Genomic DNA, 20,126 nt, shown 5'->3' with positions numbered 1-20,126 from the left:
ATCAGAAGGTGAGTATAATGGTTTTTTTTTTTAACTATTACTTGGACACACTATACAGTCATGGCCAAAAGTATTGAGAATGAGACAAATAGTAATTTTTCCAAAGTTTACGGCTTCATTTTTTGTAATGGCTATTTGCATATACTCCTGAATGTCAAAGAGTGATCAGCTTAACAGCAATTACTGTACTTGCAAAGTCAATATTTGCTCAGAAAATGAACTTTAACCCCCAAAACACATTTCAACATCATTGCAGTCCTGCCTTAAAAGGAGCAGCTAACATCGTTTTAGTGATTGATCCATTAACACAGGTGTGGGTGTTGATGAGGACAGGGCTGGCGATCAGTCATGATTAAGTAAGAATGACATCACTGGACACTTTAAAAGGAGGCTGGTTCTTGGTATCATTGTTTCTCTTCAGTTAACCATGGTTATCTCTAAAGAAACACGTGCAGCCATCATTGCACTGCACAAAAATGGCCTAACAGGGAAGAGTATCGCAGCTACAAAGATTGCACCTCAGTCAACAATCTATCGCGTCATCAAGAACTTCAAGGAGAGAGCTTCCATTGTTGTCAAAAAGGCTCCAGGGCGCCCAAGAAAGACCAGCAAGCGCCAGGACCGTATCTTAAAACTGTTTCAGCTGCGGGATCGGACTACCAGCAGTGCTGAGCTTGCTCAGGAATGGCAGCAGGCTGGTGTGAGTGCTTCTGCACGCACTGTGAGGCGGAGACTCTTTGAGCAAGGGCTGGTTTCAAGGAGGGCAGCAAAGAAGCCACTTCTCTCCAGAAAAAACATCAGGGACCGACTGATATTCTGCAAAAGGTACAGGGAGTGGACTGCTGAGGACTGGGGCAAAGTCATTTTCTCTGATGAATCCCCTTTTCGATTGTTTGGGACATCTGGAAAACAGCTTATTCGGAGAAGAAGAGGTGAGCGCTACCACCAGTCTTGTCTCATGCCAACTGTAAAGCATCCTGAAACCATTCATGTGTGGGGTTGCTTCTCAGCCAAGGGAATCGGCTCACTCACAGTCTTGCCTAAAAACACAGCCATGAATAAAGAATGGTACCAGAATGTCCTCCAAGAGCAACTTCTCCCAACCGTCCAAGAGCAGTTTGGCGCCCAACAATGCCTTTTCCAGCATGATGGAGCACCTTGCCATAAAGCAAAGGTGATAACTAAATGGCTCATGGAACAAAACATAGAGATTTTGGGTCCATGGCCTGGAAACTCCCCAGATCTTAATCCCATTGAGAACTTGTGGTCAATCATCAAGAGACGGGTGGACAAACAAAAACCAACAAATTCTGGCAAAATGCAAGCATTGATTATGCAAGAATGGACTGCTATCAGTCAGGATTTGGTCCAAAAGTTGATTGAGAGCATGCCAGGGAGAATTACAGAGGTCTTGAAGAAGAAGGGGCAACACTGCAAATATTGACTCATTCTAACTGTCAATAGAACCTATTGGTACTCATAATATGATTGCAATTATATTTCTGTATGTGATATAAACATCAGACAAACACTAATAAAAACCAGAGGCCAGCAGATCATGGGAAAAGATCATTTTGGTGTCATTCTCAATACTTTTGGCCATGACTGTATATGCCGGTTGCATGGATTTATATAGTGTGACCGAGTTGTCAAGCACTTTCCAAGTGATGCTAAAATCTCTTGATAACCCGCATGCAGAAATGCTACAAAAACACTTGACAAAAGCTTCTACCTGGCCGGAAAAGCGTATGTAAAATCCGCATGCGTTTTTTCTGCCAGGGAGATGCAGTAACACTCGGCAGCATTTCCGCATCGTGGGCACTTAGCCTAATTTTCAGCTTTTTAGCAGAGGCCGGAAGTTGCAACATTGTCTGATATTTGTTTTGTCCATAAAATTTCCTCCTCCTTGACTAAAGCCCCAATTCTATCTGCTGAAAAACTGTCCCAAAGCACAGTACTGCCTCCACCATGCCTCACTGTGGGGATGGGGGTCTTCTGATGATGTCTATGGTCATCTTTTGGAATTATGGCCACAGAGCTCCCCCTCTGTCTCAGACAAAACACGTTTCCTGCTTCTGACTGACAAGATGGAGGTTTTGGCAGAACATAGCCGGGCTTGAATGTTCTTTGTAAAGGTTTCCGTATTGGCACCTGACACCACAGGTTGGACATCTGAAGAATGCGGGAGATTTTGGTCACATGCAGGACACAACCAAGACTAGCATTAAACTCCTGCCGCTCCTTTAATCTTGCTGTCAGCCTCCAACACCAATTTTTGAGGGGCATCCAGTTTTATCTAATGTGAGTTGTAGTGGCAGATTTGAGCCCCTTCTTGATGACGTCTTCAGTGTCCATGTTAGATCTCATGCCTGGGAAATGATTTGTCCCCTTCTCCTGATAACACAGCAAAGGGATCTCATTGCTGGTTGTCAGCTGTTTACAGACCGCGGCGTCTGCTGTAAAATGCAACTAAGAAAATGTCAGGAAAATCCTCCTAAGCAGCGACACTTTCTCTGGGGTTAATCAGAACGGCTGGAAATGACGGGGGCCGAGCGCGGACTACTGTGTAACATGGGGGGAATGTGATCGTCTGATTCTGAGCACAGCCACAGCCCCAAGAGGGTGTGCACACTTATGCTAAAGTATTACTGTAGTTTTTTTACTTATATTTTCCCCTCAAAATTATTTCAGTTTGTTTCTCTGTGGATTTGTACAGAGCGCGGGCGACATTAAAGGGGGAAGTTACTAAAAAGCTGGCATAACAGGGGCGTGTACACTTTCTATATCCACTTAAACCACTGTTCATCACCACATAACTCCTGGAGGAGGTTTAGATCCTATTCTTTATTCACATCCGAGTGAAAAGGAGAACGAAAAACCCCTCCGGTCCATCAAGTGCGACCGTTCTCCACATCGTCCATCACTAAATTATTACCCACAATGTTCTGTACTGAGGAAATCATCCATCCCCTGCATACAGCCGTTACGGGCGTCGCCCCCCCCACTGCATACAGCCGTTACGGGCGTCGCCCCCCCCCCTGCATACAGCCGCTACGGGAGTTGCCCCCCCCCCTGCATACAGCCGTTACGGGCGTCGGGCCCCCCCCCTGCATACAGCCGTTACGGGAGTCGCCCCCCACCCCTGCATACAGCCGTTACGGGCGTCGCCCCCCCCCCTGCATACAGCCGTTACGGGCGTCGGGCCCCCCCCCTGCATACAGCCGTTACGGGCGTCGGGCCCCCCCCCCCCTGCATACAGCCGTTACGGGCGTCGGGCCCCCCCCCCCCTGCATACAGCCGTTACGGGCGTCGGGCCCCCCCCCTGCATACAGCCGTTACGGGCGTCGGGCCCCCCCCCCCCTGCATACAGCCGTTACGGGCGTCGGGCCCCCCCCCCTGCATACAGCAGTTACGGGCGTCGGGCCCCCCCCCCTGCATACAGCCGCTACGGGCGTCGGGCCCCCCCCCTGCATACAGCCGTTACGGGAGTCGCCCCCCACCCCTGCATACAGCCGTTACGGGCGTCGCCCCCCCCCCTGCATACAGCCGTTACGGGCGTCGGGCCCCCCCCCTGCATACAGCCGTTACGGGCGTCGGGCCCCCCCCCCCCTGCATACAGCCGTTACGGGCGTCGGGCCCCCCCCCCCTGCATACAGCCGTTACGGGCGTCGGGCCCCCCCCCTGCATACAGCCGTTACGGGCGTCGGGCCCCCCCCCCCCTGCATACAGCCGTTACGGGCGTCGGGCCCCCCCCCCTGCATACAGCAGTTACGGGCGTCGGGCCCCCCCCCCTGCATACAGCCGCTACGGGCGTCGGGCCCCCCTACCTGCATACAGCCGCTACGGGCGTCGGGCCCCCCTACCTGCATACAGCCGTTACGGGCGTCGGGCCCCCCTACCTGCATACAGCCGTTACGGGCGTCGGGCCCCCCTACCTGCATACAGCCGTTACGGGCGTCGGCCATTACTGCCTCTTGTGGTCGGCAATCCACAGTCTGACTGTAAAGAATCCTTTCCTGTTTATCTGCCGGAATCGCCTTTCTTCCACACAAGCCCCCTGGTCCTTAGTGTGGTCTTTGGAAGGAATAAGTCCTGTGCCGTCCTTTGACCACACATCTATACATGAAATCTCCTCTTATATATCCTTTTTTCTAAGCTAAACACGCCCAACTTTTCCTTCCATCCCGTGTAATATTCTAGTTGCCGCCTTTGAACTGACTCTAACTTCTGAATATCCTTTTTAAAATGTGGAGCCCAAAACTGGATCCCATATTCCAGATGTGGCCTCACCAGTGATTTATAAAGGGGTAATAATTTGTTGGGATCGCAGGATTTTATTTCTCTTTTTATACATCCTAAAATCTTGTTTGCTTTTGCGGCTGCTGCCTGACATTGAGCTGCTGCTCAGTTACTTGTCACCAGAATCCCCCGTCCTGTAGTCCTGACTAGATTTATATGCATTGTATATTGTAGGCCTGGCCCAAGGAAGGTAATGGCAAGAACGTATGTGTCACTAAGTTGCCTAGCCTCGGTGATGTGAAACAAGCTCCAGCCCCGCTACAGATCCCAACTCCTCCCAGTACAGATCCCCCGCGGTCCCAGCTCCTCCCAGTACAGATGCCCCGCGGTCCCAGCTCCTCCCAGTACAGATGCCCCGCTGCAAACTATATCCCATTTTAGAGACTTCTCCATTTACAACTATTTTGTTTCCGGTCCCGTAACCAGTTGTGGTGGTTGAGAACCTCCCTCACGAGTGGTCTCCAGAGGCTTTACTGTCGACAGACCGGGCTCATGGCCGCGTCACCTTCTCTTATCAGGACAGTCTTTCTTTGAGACTCCCAGACTCAAGAGGGATTCAGAAAAAAGTACCTTAACCCCTGTCCTCCTCAGTCCAATCCCAGTACTTACTGCAGTTATTTCTCTAATTAAGCCCCCCTCAGTCTGTAGGGACACATGGAAGAATGATTGTCTGGAGAAAAAAAAAAAAAGTGACCACTTCCATGAGGCCAATGTCTACCAATAGTCAGGATTGGGCCCAGAAGCCGATATCCAGCTGCCGTGACGAAGGGCAGAAGTCTGGAGAAGAAGGGGCAGCGCTACCGGGAATACTGAGGAGTTACAAAATCTTCATGGATTTCTCAATAAAACGATAAGACCCGACCAGGCCACATAATAAAGCCAGCGTGGCCGAAATCTGCTCCCATGGCTGCAGCATCTCTAGACTTGTCTCCATCGAGCACATCGGGGACATCACTGGTCGGTGATCACACAGGAGCTGCAGCAGATCCTGATAATTTGTACAAATCAGCAGCAGAACCTTCCTCAGACGACCTATTAGTACGCCCCAGGTCATCACCCCCCGGTTCAGCACAGGCTCCGGCACTGAGCCCGCACTGAACTGGGAACATGTCAGCTGATTCTTACAGCTAACATGTGCCCGCAACAGCCGCGAGTGGAATCGCAATCCACCCGTGGCTGTTAACCAGTTAAACGCCGCTGTCAATCTCTGACAACTGCATTTAACAGCGCCACGCCGGAAGCACGTCACTTACCCCGCCCATCAGTGACCCCGTCACATGATCGCATGTCAAGCCGGGGTCTGCAGCAGACCCCTGTGGTTGTCATGTCTCGATTGCTATGAGCTCCACATAGTGGTCGGCGCTCATAGCAGGTGAGCATTTCTGCTACACAGAGGCGATCTGCTCATCTCTTGTGTATAACAAACAGATAACTGCAGCAAGCAGAAAGTGTAAAAAAAAGTTTTTAAAAATATAAAAAAAGTTTAAAATCACCCCCCTTTCAAAATATAACAAAAAATACATATTTGGTCTCGCCGCATTCAGAATCGCCCGATCTATCAATATACAAAAAGAATTAATCCGATCGGTAAACGGTGAAACGAGAAAAAAATTCGAAATGCTAGAATTACGTTTTTTTGGTCGTCGCAATAACTGGCAATCAAAACATTGTATCTACCCCAAAATGGTATCAATAAAAACATCAGCTTGGTGCTCAAAAAATAAGCCCTCACCCGGCCCCAGATCCCGAGAAATGTCGCTTTTTGCTTTAAAAAAAAACAAAGAAAAACAACAACAACAACAACAACAACAACAACAACAACAACAACCCTTTGGATTTTTTTTTTTCACCACTTAAATAAAAAAGCACCTATACATGTTTGGTGTCTATGAACTCGTAACGACCTGGAGAATAATGATGGCAGCTCAGTTTTAGCATTCAGTGAATGTGGTAAAAAAACAAAAAACTTTTGTATTTTTTTTTGCAATTTCACCGCACTTTGAGTTTTTTTCCCGTTTTCCAGCACACGATATGGTAAAATCTGTGATGATGTTTAAAAGTACAACTCGTCCTACAAAAAAATTAGCCCTCACATGGCCATATTGACCGAAAAATAAGGGCTATGGCTCCGAGAAGAAGGGGAGCAAAAAATGAAAAATGTAAAACGGGCCGGGGGTAAAGGGGTTAATGACCTCCGTGATAGAAGCGGAGGATGGAGGTGCCAGGATTTCTGCACGAGGATCCGACTCCAGAGTGTCGTGTGTGTTACCCTGTATATTTTATGTACATTATATAGCATACACTTCAGAAATATACACAAGTGTCCAAGAACTGAAATAATTAATGTCCAACCTGCTCTGCGTGATAAATATGGAGATCAGAGACTCCCAAACCCTGTGTACCCCTCACACTGTACAGAGGATAAAAGTCTACACACCCCGGGTAAAATGCCATGTATAAAAAAACTCACGAAGAATAATTTCAGAACGCTTTCCCGCTTTAATGTTGCCCAGAATCTGTACAAATCCACTGAGAAATAAACCGATCATTGTCCGGGGAAGATACAAAACTACAATAATGTGGTTGCATAAGTGTGCACACCCTCTCTCCAGGCTGTGGTTGTGCTCAGAATCAGCCGATCACATTTCCGTCATGTTACATAGTAGTCAGCGCTCAGCCATTGTCATTTACAATTCTGATCTGTCACTGTTCTAGGAGGATTTTCTTGACATTTTCTGGTCAGTAAACAGCTGACAACAAAGCAAAGGATCTCACTGTGGAAAGTTGATAGTCAGAAGGGTGCAAACAAATTTCAATGCATTAGATCTACCATGAACAATGACGACGTCATCAAAAAGGTGCTGAATCTAGTACCACAGTGACATTACCCAGAACTGGACGTCTCTCAAAACTTAAAGGAAAGACAAGAAGTAAGGCTGTGTGCCCACTATGTATTTTTCAAGCGTTATTGCCGTGGAATTTCAGCAGTGAAAACGCTTAAAAACAGCTTGGTAATATGTGCCCCATGGTCCCCAATGATAGAATCATAGAATCATAGAATGGTTGAGTTGGAAGGGACCTCCTGGGTCATCTGGTCCAACCCCCTGCTCAAAGCAGGATTCACTAGATCATCTCAGACAGATGTCTGTCCAGCCTCTGTTTGAAGACGTCCATTGAAGGGGAACTCACCACCTCTCGTGGCAGCCTGTTCCACTCATTAATCACCCTAACTGTCAAAAAGTTTTTTCTAATATCTAATCTGTGTCTCCTCCCATTTAGTTTCATCCCATTGCTTCTAGTCTTTCCTTCTGCAAATGAGAATAAAGATGATCCTTCTACGTGACAGCCCTTGACATATTTGTAGACAGCTATTAAGTCTCCTCTCAGTCTTCTTTTTTGCAAGCTAAACATTCCCAAATCCTGCAACCGTTCCTCATAGGACATGGTTTGCAGACCAGTCACCATTCTGGTCGCTCTTCTCTGAACTTGTTCCAGTTTGTCTATGTCTTTTTTAAAATGTGGTGCCCAAAACTGTACACAGTATTCCAGATGAGGTCTGACCAAAGAGGAGTAAAGACCGATAATGACTTCACGTGATCTAGACTGTATGCTTCTGTTAATACATCCCAGAATTGTATTTGCCTTTTTTGCTGCTGCATCACACTGTTGACTCATGTTTAGTCTATGATCTATTAGTATACCTAAGTCTTTTTCACATGTACTGTTGCTTAGCTCTATTCCTCCCATTCTGTATATGCTTTTTTCATTTTTATTGCCCAGATGTAGTACTTTGCATTTTTCCCTGTTAAAAACCATTCTGTTGGTTGCTGCCCACAGCTCCAGTTTATTTAGGTCTTTTTGAATCCTCTCTCTCTCTTCTCTAGTATTAGCTATCCCTCCTAGCTTTGTGTCATCAGCAAATTTAATCAGTTTACCCTCAATTCCTTCATCTAAATCATTGATAAAGATGTTGAACAATACAGGTCCCAGGACGGAGCCCTGTGGTACCCCACTTGAGACATTCATCCAGCTGGATGTGAAGCCATTTACAACCACCCTTTGAGTCCGATCACTAAGCCAGTTATGAATCCACCTAACAGTTGCCTGGTCCATTGCATACTTGGTCATTTTTTCAATAAGGATGGTGTTAGATACTTTGTCAAATGCTTTGCTGAAGTCAAGATATACTATATCTACAGCATTTCCCTGATCCACCCAGTCAGTGATTCTGTCATAGAAGGAAATTAAGTTAGTCTGACATGACTTGTTAGTTACAAACCCATGCTGACTCTGGTTAATCACTTCATTCTTATCCATGTACTTACATACATGTTGTTTAATAATTTGTTCAAAGATCTTTCCTGGTATAGAAGTTAGACTCACTGGCCTATAGTTCCCTGGGTCCACCTTCTTCCCCTTTTTGAAGATAGGAACAACATTTGCTCTTCTCCAGTCTTCTGGGACTTCTCCTGTTCTCCAAGAATTTTCAAAGATTATGGAGAGTGGTTCTAAAATTTCTTCTACGATCTCCTTCAGTACTCTGGGGTGTAATTCATCTGGACCTGGAGACTTGAACTCATTTATGTTAGCTAAATATTCCCTCACAATCTTTCTGTTTACAGATAACTTGGATTCCTCTATTCCTTTAAAAGGACAGTGAAGATCAGTTGATGTTACATTTTCTTTCTGAGAGAAAACAGATGCAAAATAGGAATTAAAAAGTTCGGCCTTCTCAACATCCTCTCTTACCATTTCTCCATTTTCATCCTGTAAAAATCCTATAGCATCTTTGACTTTTCTTTTACTTTTGACATACCCCCAAAATCCTTTTTTATTGCTTTTGACATCTCTTGCAAGCCTTAATTCATTGTCAGCTTTAGCTAACCTGATACGTGCCCTGCAGGATCTGCAGACTGCATTATAATCTTCTTTAGATATGCCTCCCTCTTTCCATTTAATAAACATTTCTTTCTTTCTTTTTAGCATGTGTTTAAGTTCTGTGTTCATCCATCCTGGTTTCCTTAAATGCTTCCCATTCTTCCTACTTTTCGGGATTGTTAACGATTGTGCTTTGAGAATCTCATTTTTAAAAATTTCCCATCCTTCGTGGACATTTTTGTCCTTAAGGACATCCAGCCATTGGATCCCTCCTATTCTCTTTCTGAGTCTCTTAAAATCTGCCTTTCTAAAATCTAACCTTGAAGTTTGAGTCTTCACATGTCTTCCTCCTCTAGTTATCCAAAATTCTATAATAGCATGATCACTGCCTCCTAGGGTCCCAGCCACCTTTACCTCCTCAACCATTTCCTCCCTGTTTATAAGGATTAGATCCAAAGTAGCAGATCCCCTTGTTTTCTCCCCTACCTTTTGGAAGATAAAGTTGTCAGCAAGAGAGGATAAGAATTTGCTTGACCTGTTAGTTTTACTTGAGAGAGATTCCCAACAAATGTCTGGATAGTTGAAATCTCCCATGACCACTACGTCATATTTTTTGGAGAACTTGGTCATTTGATACATAAAGAGTTCATCCATATCTTCAGCTTGCCCAGGTGGCCTGTAGTAAATGCCTACAATGGTGTCCTTTCCGTTGTTCTCTCCTTGTATTCTTACCCAAACAGTTCCCACAGAACTCCCAGTCTCTGAAGCTTCAATCTCTGTGCAGATATACGCTTTTCTAACATACAATGCAACACCTCCTCCTCGTTTATCAAGTCTGTTTCTTGCAAATAAGTTGTATCCTTTTAGCCTTTTTTTCCAATCATGTGTATCGTCCCACCAAGTTTCAGTGATTCCAATGACATCATATTCCTTTTCCTGCATTAGTAGTTCCAATTCTCCTTGTTTGTTGCCCATGCTTTGTGCATTTGTATAAAAACATTTTAGTTTGTGATTTGTTTTGTCTTTGTTCTTCCTTTCCACTTCCAGTAGCAGAGATCTCAATAGTATTTGTCAGCTGTATGTCTTTTTCTGGCCTTTTGCTTCCCTTCCCACATTGTTCTAGTTTAAAGCTCTTCTGATGAGTGTAGCAAGGCGACTTCCAAATACATGTTTTCCAGTCTTCGTAAGGTGCACCCCATCTCTAGCAAGTAGTCCATCGTATAGGTAATTCATTCCGTGATCCAGAAATCCAAATCCTTGTTGACGGCACCATCGACGTAGCCAGTTGTTCACCTGTAGAATCTTATTCCACCTCATTGTTCCATGGCCATCCACTGGGAGGATGGATGAGAAGACCACCTGCGCTCCCAATTCTTTCACTTTCTTGCCTTGATAATCCCATTGTGCTGTGCACATGCTGTGGAAATTTCCGCTGCAGATTATCATTGCGGAAAAATACGCAGCATGTCCACTAATTTTGCGGACACGCAGCGTAATTGCCGCCATTGACTTACATTGGACCGCATGACATCCGCATCATTGCATCTGCACATGCGGATATTACACGGTTCAATGTGCGGATGGTACCCGGGTCTGGAGAAGAGGCGACCCTCATCCAGACCCGGGTACCTGGCAGGAAAAAACGCATGTAAAATCCGCATGCGTTTTTCCTGCCAGGGAGATGCAGAAAAAAATCTGCAGCATTTCTGCATCGTGGGCACTTAGCCTAAATTGGTATATGAAACTCCAAGAGGCCAACAGCAACATTAAAGGAGCTGCAGGAATTTTCTGGCCAGTCCTGGTTGTGTCCCGCAGGTTACCACCAACTTGCCGTATTCTTCATATGTCTGGCCTGTGGCGCTGGGGTGGAGGGGGAAAGACAGAGCCTTATCTTACAGAGAAAATCATCCGAGCCAGAGGGGGAACTTTGTGGCCATAATTCCAGAAGGTGCAAAGCAGACACCTGTCATCACCAGAAAATCACTATCCTCACAGTGATGCATGGTGGGGGCAGCATTGTGCTCTGGGGCTAGTCTTCGGTAGATGGAACTGAAGCTTTAGACAAGGGGGGGGGGGGGGATTATGAACAATACAAATTTAAGAAAATTCTACATCAGGACCTTCCGGCTTCTGCTAAAAAGCTGAAGAGGAGGAGGAATTTCACCTTTCAGTGACAATGACCCTAAGCGTCACCAAATCACCAAGAGAACAGCTTCACCATGAGAAGATGGAAGTTCTGTAATGGGTGAGCCCAGACCTGAACCCAAGGGGCAATCTGTGGTGACCTAAGAGGGCGCTGTACACAGGAGATGCCCCCGCAATCTGACAGATGTGGAGCCGGCAAAGATCGTCAATCCTAGATGTGCCACGATGATAGACCCCGACCCAAAAAGACTGAACGCTGCCAGAAATTCACAGGGGACTGCAACAAAGCATTAGTCTAAGGGTGTGAAGATTTATGCAACTGCATTATTTTTCTTATTCTACCTGAAAATATCTGTTTATTCCTCACTGGATTTGTACAAATGGGCAACATTAAAGGGGAAAAGTCCTGAAATGATTTTTCTACATGACAAGTAAGGCTGTGTGCCCACGATGCGTTTTTCAAGCGTTTACGCTGCAGAATTTCCGCAGCATAAACGCTTGGGAAACGCTTGGTAAACCTTCCCCCATGGTCTCCAATGCAATTCCGCACTTTCAATGCCCATGCTGCGCATTTTTCCGCAGCGCTTATGCTGCGCTCAAAAATCCGCAGCATGTCCATTCATTTTGCGGAAGCGTTGCATTTTCGCCGCCATTGACTTGCATTAGAACGCGCCAATTCCCCAAGATTGCATCTGTACTTGCGTAATTGGCGCGTTCTAATGTGCGGATGGTACCCGGGTGTGGAGGACAGGAGACTCATCCACACCCAGGTACCATAAAAAAAAGAATAAAATAAAAAAATAAAGATTATATTCACCTTCCGATGTCCTCCCGGTGTTTTGTCCACGCCGTCCGGTGTCTTGCAATGCTCGCGCTGTTGTGGTGAAGGACCTGCCATGACGTCACATGACTCAATGACGTCACCGCAGGTCCTTCACACCACCACAAGCATTGCAAGACACCGGACGCAGCAGAGATGCCACCGGAAGGAGAGTATAATCCCCTTTTTTTTATTATTTTTTACCATTCTTATTCTTCTTTTTAACTATTACTTGGTCACACTATATATGCCGGTTGCATGGATTTAAGCACTTTCCAAGTGATGGTAAAATCGCTTGTCAACCCGCATGCAGAAATGCTGCAAAGACGCTTGACAAACGCTTCTACCTCGCGGGAGAAACGCTTGTAAAAAACGCATGCACAATCCGCACGCGTTTTTCCTGCCAGGGAGAAGCGTAAAAAATATGCAGCATTTCTGCATTGTGGGCACATAGCCTAACAGGGATTTACCCGGGGCATGTAGATGTAGGGGTGTGTGTGTGTATGTGTATACACACTATGTACAGCACACCCTATTATCTATATTACACTATGTAGCGTGAGAGATATACAAATATACACACAGTTGAAACCAGACGTTTCCATCCACTGTATAAAAGACACATCTGCAGGTTTTTCTCAATATCTGACATGAAATCAGAATAAACCTTTCCCGTTTTAGGTCATAATTTTTAATATTTGTCAAATGCCAGAATAATGAAAGAGAGAATGTTTAAGGCATTTTTTATTACTTACTGCAAAGTCAAAAGTTTCCATACACTAAGATTACTGTGCCTTTAAACAATTCTGGACGGCCCATATGATGATGTCATGTGTTTGGAAGCTTCTGATAGGTTTTTGGCAACATCTGAGTTAATTAGAGACACACCTGTGGATGCATTTTAATGCACACCTGAAACACGCTGCTTCTTTGTGTAGCATCATGGGAAAGTCTAAAGAAATCAGCCAAGATATCAGGAAGAGAATTGTGGACTTGCACAAGTCTGGCTCATCCTTGGGTACAATTTCAAGATACCTGAAGATGCCTCGTTCATCTGTACAAACACCGCTCAAGAAGGAGACGGGTTCTGTGTCCCAGAGATGAACGTGCTTTGGTCCAACAACTGCATATCAACCCAAGGACAAAAGCAAAAGACCTTGTGAAGATGATGGCGGAAGCTGGTAAGATTGTGTCAATATCCGCAGTTAAACGAGTACTATATCAACACGGGCTAAAAGGCCACTCGGCCAGGAAGAAGCCATTACACCAAAAGAAACATAAAAAAGCCAGATTGTTTGCAAATGCACACAGGAACAAAGACCTTAATTTTTGGAGACATGTCTTGTGGTCTGATGAAAAGAAAATTGCACTCTTTGGGCATAATGACCATCGTTACGTTTGGAGGAAAAAGAGAATCTTGGAAGCCTAAGAACACCATCCCAACTGTGAAACATGGGGGTGGCAGCATCATGCTGTGGTGCTGTTTTGCTGCAGGAGGGACTGGTGCACTTCACAAAATAGACGGCATCATGAGAAAAGAAGATTATGTGGCAATACTGAAGCAACATCTCTATGTATGGAAACTTCTGGTTTCAACTGTAATATAAAAATATATATAGATCTCTATCTATATTACATTGCATACAGTAAACAACACACATCCCGTTAGGCTATGGGCACAGAAACTTCTGCATCTCTTCGCAGGAAACCGCAGCCTGAAAAATGTAGCTATTTTTGCAGCAATTTTGCCTTTTTTTTCACTGCAGTCAATGGGGCAAAAACGCACAGAGAATCGATGCTGCGGATCATTTTCTGCACCAAATCGGCAAGTCAAAAATACTCAACGAGTGTAAGACACTTCAGGGTTCTCATTCACTTTGCTGGCATCAGGTTTTGCTAGCAAATCTGCACCAAATCTGCAACGTGTGCACACAGCCTTAGAGGTACAAATATATACATCTTGTCATAGAGAAAGTTAAAAGCCATCTCCGGAGAGGGGACACATCATCCCCACATTAAATAAATGGAATTAATTATAACTGAGGAAGTGAGAAGCAACTAACACTTCAACTTCAATTAAAGTAGGGTCCTCCTGCAGTGAACAGGTAATGACAACTGGGGATTTGATCTGAGAAGACACCAAGACTGAGATTTGTTTACACAGAGGCGGGGGAGGGTGGGGGGGAGTACTGGGGCTTCCTCTGATCAAAGCCAGGATCACAGACCTTTAGGAGCCAGTGGTCAGTGATGAATATTGGGGTTTGTATCTGATTTATGGGAGATATATTTTCGTTTTCATAGTAAAGAGACGAACACAACGCATTCATTGTAGGGTCACTAGAACTCCTCCTAATAAAGGCCTGATGGATGATGCCATCCATGCCATATTTGATCAGTATATACAGGTAAAATCACGATAAGAAGCATAATGACAATATCTACCACCTGGGATCTCCAGGGGTGAAGATATCCTGTTATTTGGGGATCTCATAAAATTAAAAAAAACCTAGCACATCCCACTACCAGCCCCCACATGAGCTCATCAAGGGGAGGTACGTGGGCGTAACGTTGATCTAGTAAAACGCAGAACTTGGGCTTCTGTCATTTGTCAGTGCAGGAAGGTGCAGCTGTAGGTTCTGTTTTCCTAGTCATAGCACCTCCCTCCGCTAAGCTCGGAGCCATTTATGGGACATCAGGTTTATTACGTTTCTTTTGTTATTCCCTCTGAATTTATGTAATTGTAAATATCATTGTTTTGTTCCCTTAGTAAAATCTTTTGTATATTGTTATAAACACGGCCTATCACTCTGGATTAAATATAACATTTAACAGCTCTGTTCACCGCACCCCTGAAGACGTACGCTACGTAATGGGCGTCCACTAGGCCTGTATAAATGCTGGGTGGCGGCAGCTAGTAGTCACTTTGTTATTGTGGAGGTGGCAGCTGTATATACCATACGCTCATCGCCCGCTCCCCAATAACCGGCCTGGGGAGACAGCCGTGACCGCCCGCTCCCCAATAACCGGCCTGGGGAGACAGCCATGACCTCGTCCATCTCTCATCAGACAATTAGAGGCAGCGGAGGCAAGTTCCCCTGACACACTGATCGCAGCGGTTGGATCTGCACGACTCCCCCGGCTGTTATCATTGACAACACATCTCCCTGCATACAGTATATACCCCAAGTATAAGCCCCCCCCCCCCTCCCTTGTACACAGCATATACCCCCCCCACCTCCCTTGTACACAGCATATACCCCCCCACCTCCCTTGTACACAGCATATACCCCCCCACCTCCCTTGTACACAGCATATACCCCCCCACCTCCCTTGCACACAGCATATACCCCCCCACCTCCCTTGCACACAGCATATACCCCCCCACCTCCCTTGCACACAGCATATACCCCCCCACCTCCCTTGCACACAGCATATACCCCCCCCACCTCCCTTGCACACAGCATATACCCCCCCACCTCCCTTGCACACAGCATATACCCCCCCCCCACCTCCCTTGCACACAGCATATACCCCCCCCCCACCTCCCTTGCACACAGCATATACCCCCCCCCACCTCCCTTGCACACAGCATATACCCCCCCCCCACCTCCCTTGCACACAGCATATACCCCCCCCCACCTCCCTTGCACACAGCATATACCCCCCCACCTCCCTTGCACACAGCATATACCCCCCCCCCACCTCCCTTGCACACAGCATATACCCCCCCCCACCTCCCTTGCACACAGCATATACCCCCCCACCTCCCTTGCACACAGCATATACCCCCCCACCTCCCTTGCACACAGCATATACCCCCCCACCTCCCTTGCACACAGCATATACCCCCCCCACCTCCCTTGTACACAGCATATACCCCCCCACCTCCCTTGTACACAGCATATACCCCCCCACCTCCCTTGTACACAGCATATACCCCCCCCCACCTCCCTTGTACACAGCATATACCCCCCCACCTCCCTTGTACACAGCATATACCCCCCCACCTCCCTTGTACACAGCATATACCCCCCCACCTCCCTTGTACACAGCATATACCCCCCCCCCACCTCCCTTGTACACAGCATATACCCCCCCACCTCCCTTGTACACAGCATATACCCCCCCACCTCCCTTGTACACAGCATATACCCCCCCACCTCCCTTGTACACAGCATACACCCCCCACCTCCCTGTACACAGCATACACCCCCACCTCCCTTACACACAGCATATACCCCCCCACCTCCCTTACACACAGCATACACCCCCCCACCTCCCTTATACACAGCATACACCCCCCCACCTCCCTTGTACACAGCATATACCCCCCACCTCCCTTGTACACAGCATATACCCCCCACCTCCCTTATACACAGCATATACCCCCCACCTCCCTTATACACAGCATATACCCCCCACCTCCCTTATACACAGCATATACCCCCCCACCTCCCTTATACACAGCATATACCCCCCCACCTCCCTTGTACACAGCATATACCCCCCCACCTCCCTTGTACACAGCATATACCCCCCACCTCCCTTGTACACAGCATATACCCCCCACCTCCTTGTACACAGCATATACCCCCCACCTCCCTTATACACAGCATATACCCCCCACCTCCCTTATACACAGCATATACCCCCCACCTCCCTGTACACAGCATATACCCCCCACCTCCCTGTACACAGCATATACCCCCCACCTCCCTTGTACACAGCATATACCCCCCACCTCCCTTGTACACAGCATATACCCCCCACCTCCCTTGTACACAGCATATACCCCCCACCTCCCTTGTACACAGCATATACCCCCCACCTCCCTTGTACACAGCATATACCCCCCACCTCCCTTGTACACAGCATATACCCCCCACCTCCCTTGTACACAGCATATACCCCCCACCTCCCTTGTACACAGCATATACCCCCCACCTCCCTTGTACACAGCATATACCCCCCCACCTCCCTTGTACACAGCATATACCCCCCCACCTCCCTTGTACACAGCATATACCCCCCCACCTCCCTTGTACACAGCATATACACCTTGTACACTGTATACACCCTTCCCTATACATAGTATATACCCCTCCCCGTATACAGTATATACACCCCTTCCATGTACACAGTATATACCCCTCCCTGTATACAGTATACACCCCTCCCTTGTACACAGTATATACACCCTGTATACAGTATATACCCCTCCCTGTATACACCCCTCCCTTGTACACAGTATATACACCCTGTATACAGTATATACCCCTCCTATGTACAGTATATACCCTTCCCGTGTATACATTATATACACCCCTCCCTGTATAGTTTATACATCGTATACACCCCTCCCTGTATATAGTAGATACACCCCTCCCATGTACACAGTATATACCCCTCCCTGTATACAGTATACACCCTGTATACAGTATATACCCCTCCCTGTATACAGTATACACCCCTCCCTTGTACACCGTATATACACCCTGTATACAGTATACACCCCTCCCTTGTACACAGTATATACACCCTGTATACAGTATATACCCCTCCCATGTACACAGTATATACCCCTCCCTGTATACAGAATACACCCCTCCCTTGTACACAGTATATACACAGTATATACACCCTGTATACAGTATATACACCCTGTATACAGTATATACCCCTCCCTGTATACAGAATACACCCCTCCCTTGTACACAGTATATACACAGTATATACCCCTCTTATGTACACAGTATATACCCCCTGTATACAGTATATACCCCCTGTATACAGTATATACCCCTCTTATGTACACAGTATATACCCCTCTTATGTACACAGTATATACCCCTCTTATGTACACAGTATATACCCCTCTTATGTACACAGTATATACCCCTCTTATGTACACAGTATATACCCCTCTTATGTACACAGTATATACCCCTCCCTGTATACAGTATATACCCCTCTTATGTACACAGTATATACCCCTCTTATGTACACAGTATATACCCCTCTTATGTACACAGTATATACCCCTCCCTGTATACAGTATATACCCCTCTTATGTACACAGTATATACCCCTCTTATGTACACAGTATATAACCCTCCCTGTATACAGTATACACCCCTCCCTTGTACACAGTATATACACAGTATATACACCCTGTATACAGTATATACCCCTCCCTGTATACAGTATATACCCTGTATACAGTATATACCCCTCCCTGTATACAGTATACACCCCTCCCTTGTATACAGTATACACCCCTCTTATGTACACAGTATATACCCCTCCCATGTACACAGTATATACACCCTCTTATGTACACAGTATATACACCCTGTATACAGTATATACCCCTCTTATGTACACAGTATATACCCCTTCCTTGTACAGTATATACCTCTCCCTGTATACAGAATACACCCCTCCCTTGTACACAGTATATACCCCTCTTATGTACACAGTATATACCCCTCCCTGTATACAGAATACACCCCTCCCTTGTACACAGTATATACCCCTCTTATGTACACAGTATATACACCCTGTATACAGTATATACCCCTCTTATGTACACAGTATATACACCCTGTATACAGTATATACCCCTCCCTGTATACAGTATATACCCCTCTTATGTACACAGTATATACCCCTCCCTGTATACAGTATATACCCCTCTTATGTACACAGTATATACCCCTCCCTGTATACAGTATATACCCCTCTTATGTACACAGTATATACCCCTCTTATGTACACAGTATATAACCCTCCCTGTATACAGTATATAACCCTCCTATGTACACAGTATATAACCCTCCTATGTACACAGTATATAACCCTCCTATGTACACAGTATATAACCCTCCCTGTATACAGTATATACCCCTCTTATGTACACAGTATATACCCCTCCCTGTATACAGTATATACCCTGTATACAGTATATACCCCGTATACAGTATATACCCCTCCCTGTATACAGTATATACCCCTCTTATGTACACAGTATATACCCCTCCCTGTATACAGTATATACCCCTCTTATGTACACAGTATATACCTCTCCCTGTATACAGAATACACCCCTCCCTTGTACATAGTATATACCCCTCTTATGTACACAGTATATACCCCTCCCTGTATACAGTATATACCCCTCTTATGTACACAGTATATACCTCTCCCTGTATACAGAATACACCCCTCCCTTGTACACAGTATATACACCTCTTATGTACACAGTATATACCCCTCCCTTGTACATAGTATATACCCCTCTTATGTACACAGTATATACAGTGTATACAGTATATACCCCTCCCATGTACACAGTATATACACCCTGTACATAGTATATACCCCTCCCTGTATACACAGTATATACACCCTGTATACAGTATATACCCCTCCTTGTACACACAGCGCGCCGCACACTTCAGCCTGCGGACAGTTACCGCTGTACACACCCCGCACTCACCTCTGCGCTCGCTCCCGCCAGCCCCGGTACGTGCGCGCCCCCACAGCCACGTCACATTCCGCAGCGAGGAGTCGCTAGTGGGCGGAGTCAGCACAGGGTTTCCCCAATAACTATAGGCCATGGGCGGGGCTTCACTGTCTCCAGCCAACAGACTAGAGCCGGGAGCGAAGTAAGGCGGGGCAAATATGAATGACAGGGCGTGCACAGAAGAGCCATTAGCCAATAGGATCAGGCGGAAACTTTATCTCCGCCCATTACTAGAGCTGAGCTCATTGACCATATATAGGGAGGTGGAGAGAGACGGGCTGATCACGTGGTACTGAGCTGCTGCCATAGTACACAGCGGAGGGGTGTGGGCGCTACCAAGTATGTCATCCTGGGGAGACTGGAAATATATAGCTGGGAGCGACGACTGTAGCGGCTGTGAGGAGTCAGGGCGGGAGAGAGGAGGAATGTGAGGAGAAGAGGAGTGTGAGGAGAGGAGTG

The 20,126-nt window shown here is 46.4% G+C and overlaps 1 protein-coding gene across 2 annotated transcripts in view; it reads right to left on the bottom strand.

Annotated features, from left to right (window-relative positions):
• ILK (integrin linked kinase) overlaps positions 1–19,771 on the bottom strand; it is a 38,724-nt gene extending 18,953 nt beyond the window's left edge. The window contains exon 1 of one of the 2 annotated variants that reach the window (XM_073661202.1): positions 19,641–19,771. In XM_073661202.1, coding sequence (XP_073517303.1) covers positions 19,641–19,761 — 121 coding nt within the window. In that variant the 5' untranslated portion in view covers positions 19,762–19,771. Of the gene's footprint in view, positions 1–19,629 lie in introns of both variants that reach the window. The other variant, XM_073661203.1, reaches the window with a different exon arrangement.
• Positions 19,772–20,126: the final 355 nt, after the last annotated feature.

This window comes from Phyllobates terribilis, unplaced genomic scaffold (assembly GCF_046119375.1).
Source record: "Phyllobates terribilis strain yellow unplaced genomic scaffold, ASM4611937v1 Scaffold_2__4_contigs__length_985480577, whole genome shotgun sequence".
NCBI classification, from domain to species: domain Eukaryota; kingdom Metazoa; phylum Chordata; class Amphibia; order Anura; family Dendrobatidae; genus Phyllobates; species Phyllobates terribilis.
This window is presented reverse-complemented; position numbering and strand designations above follow the sequence as displayed.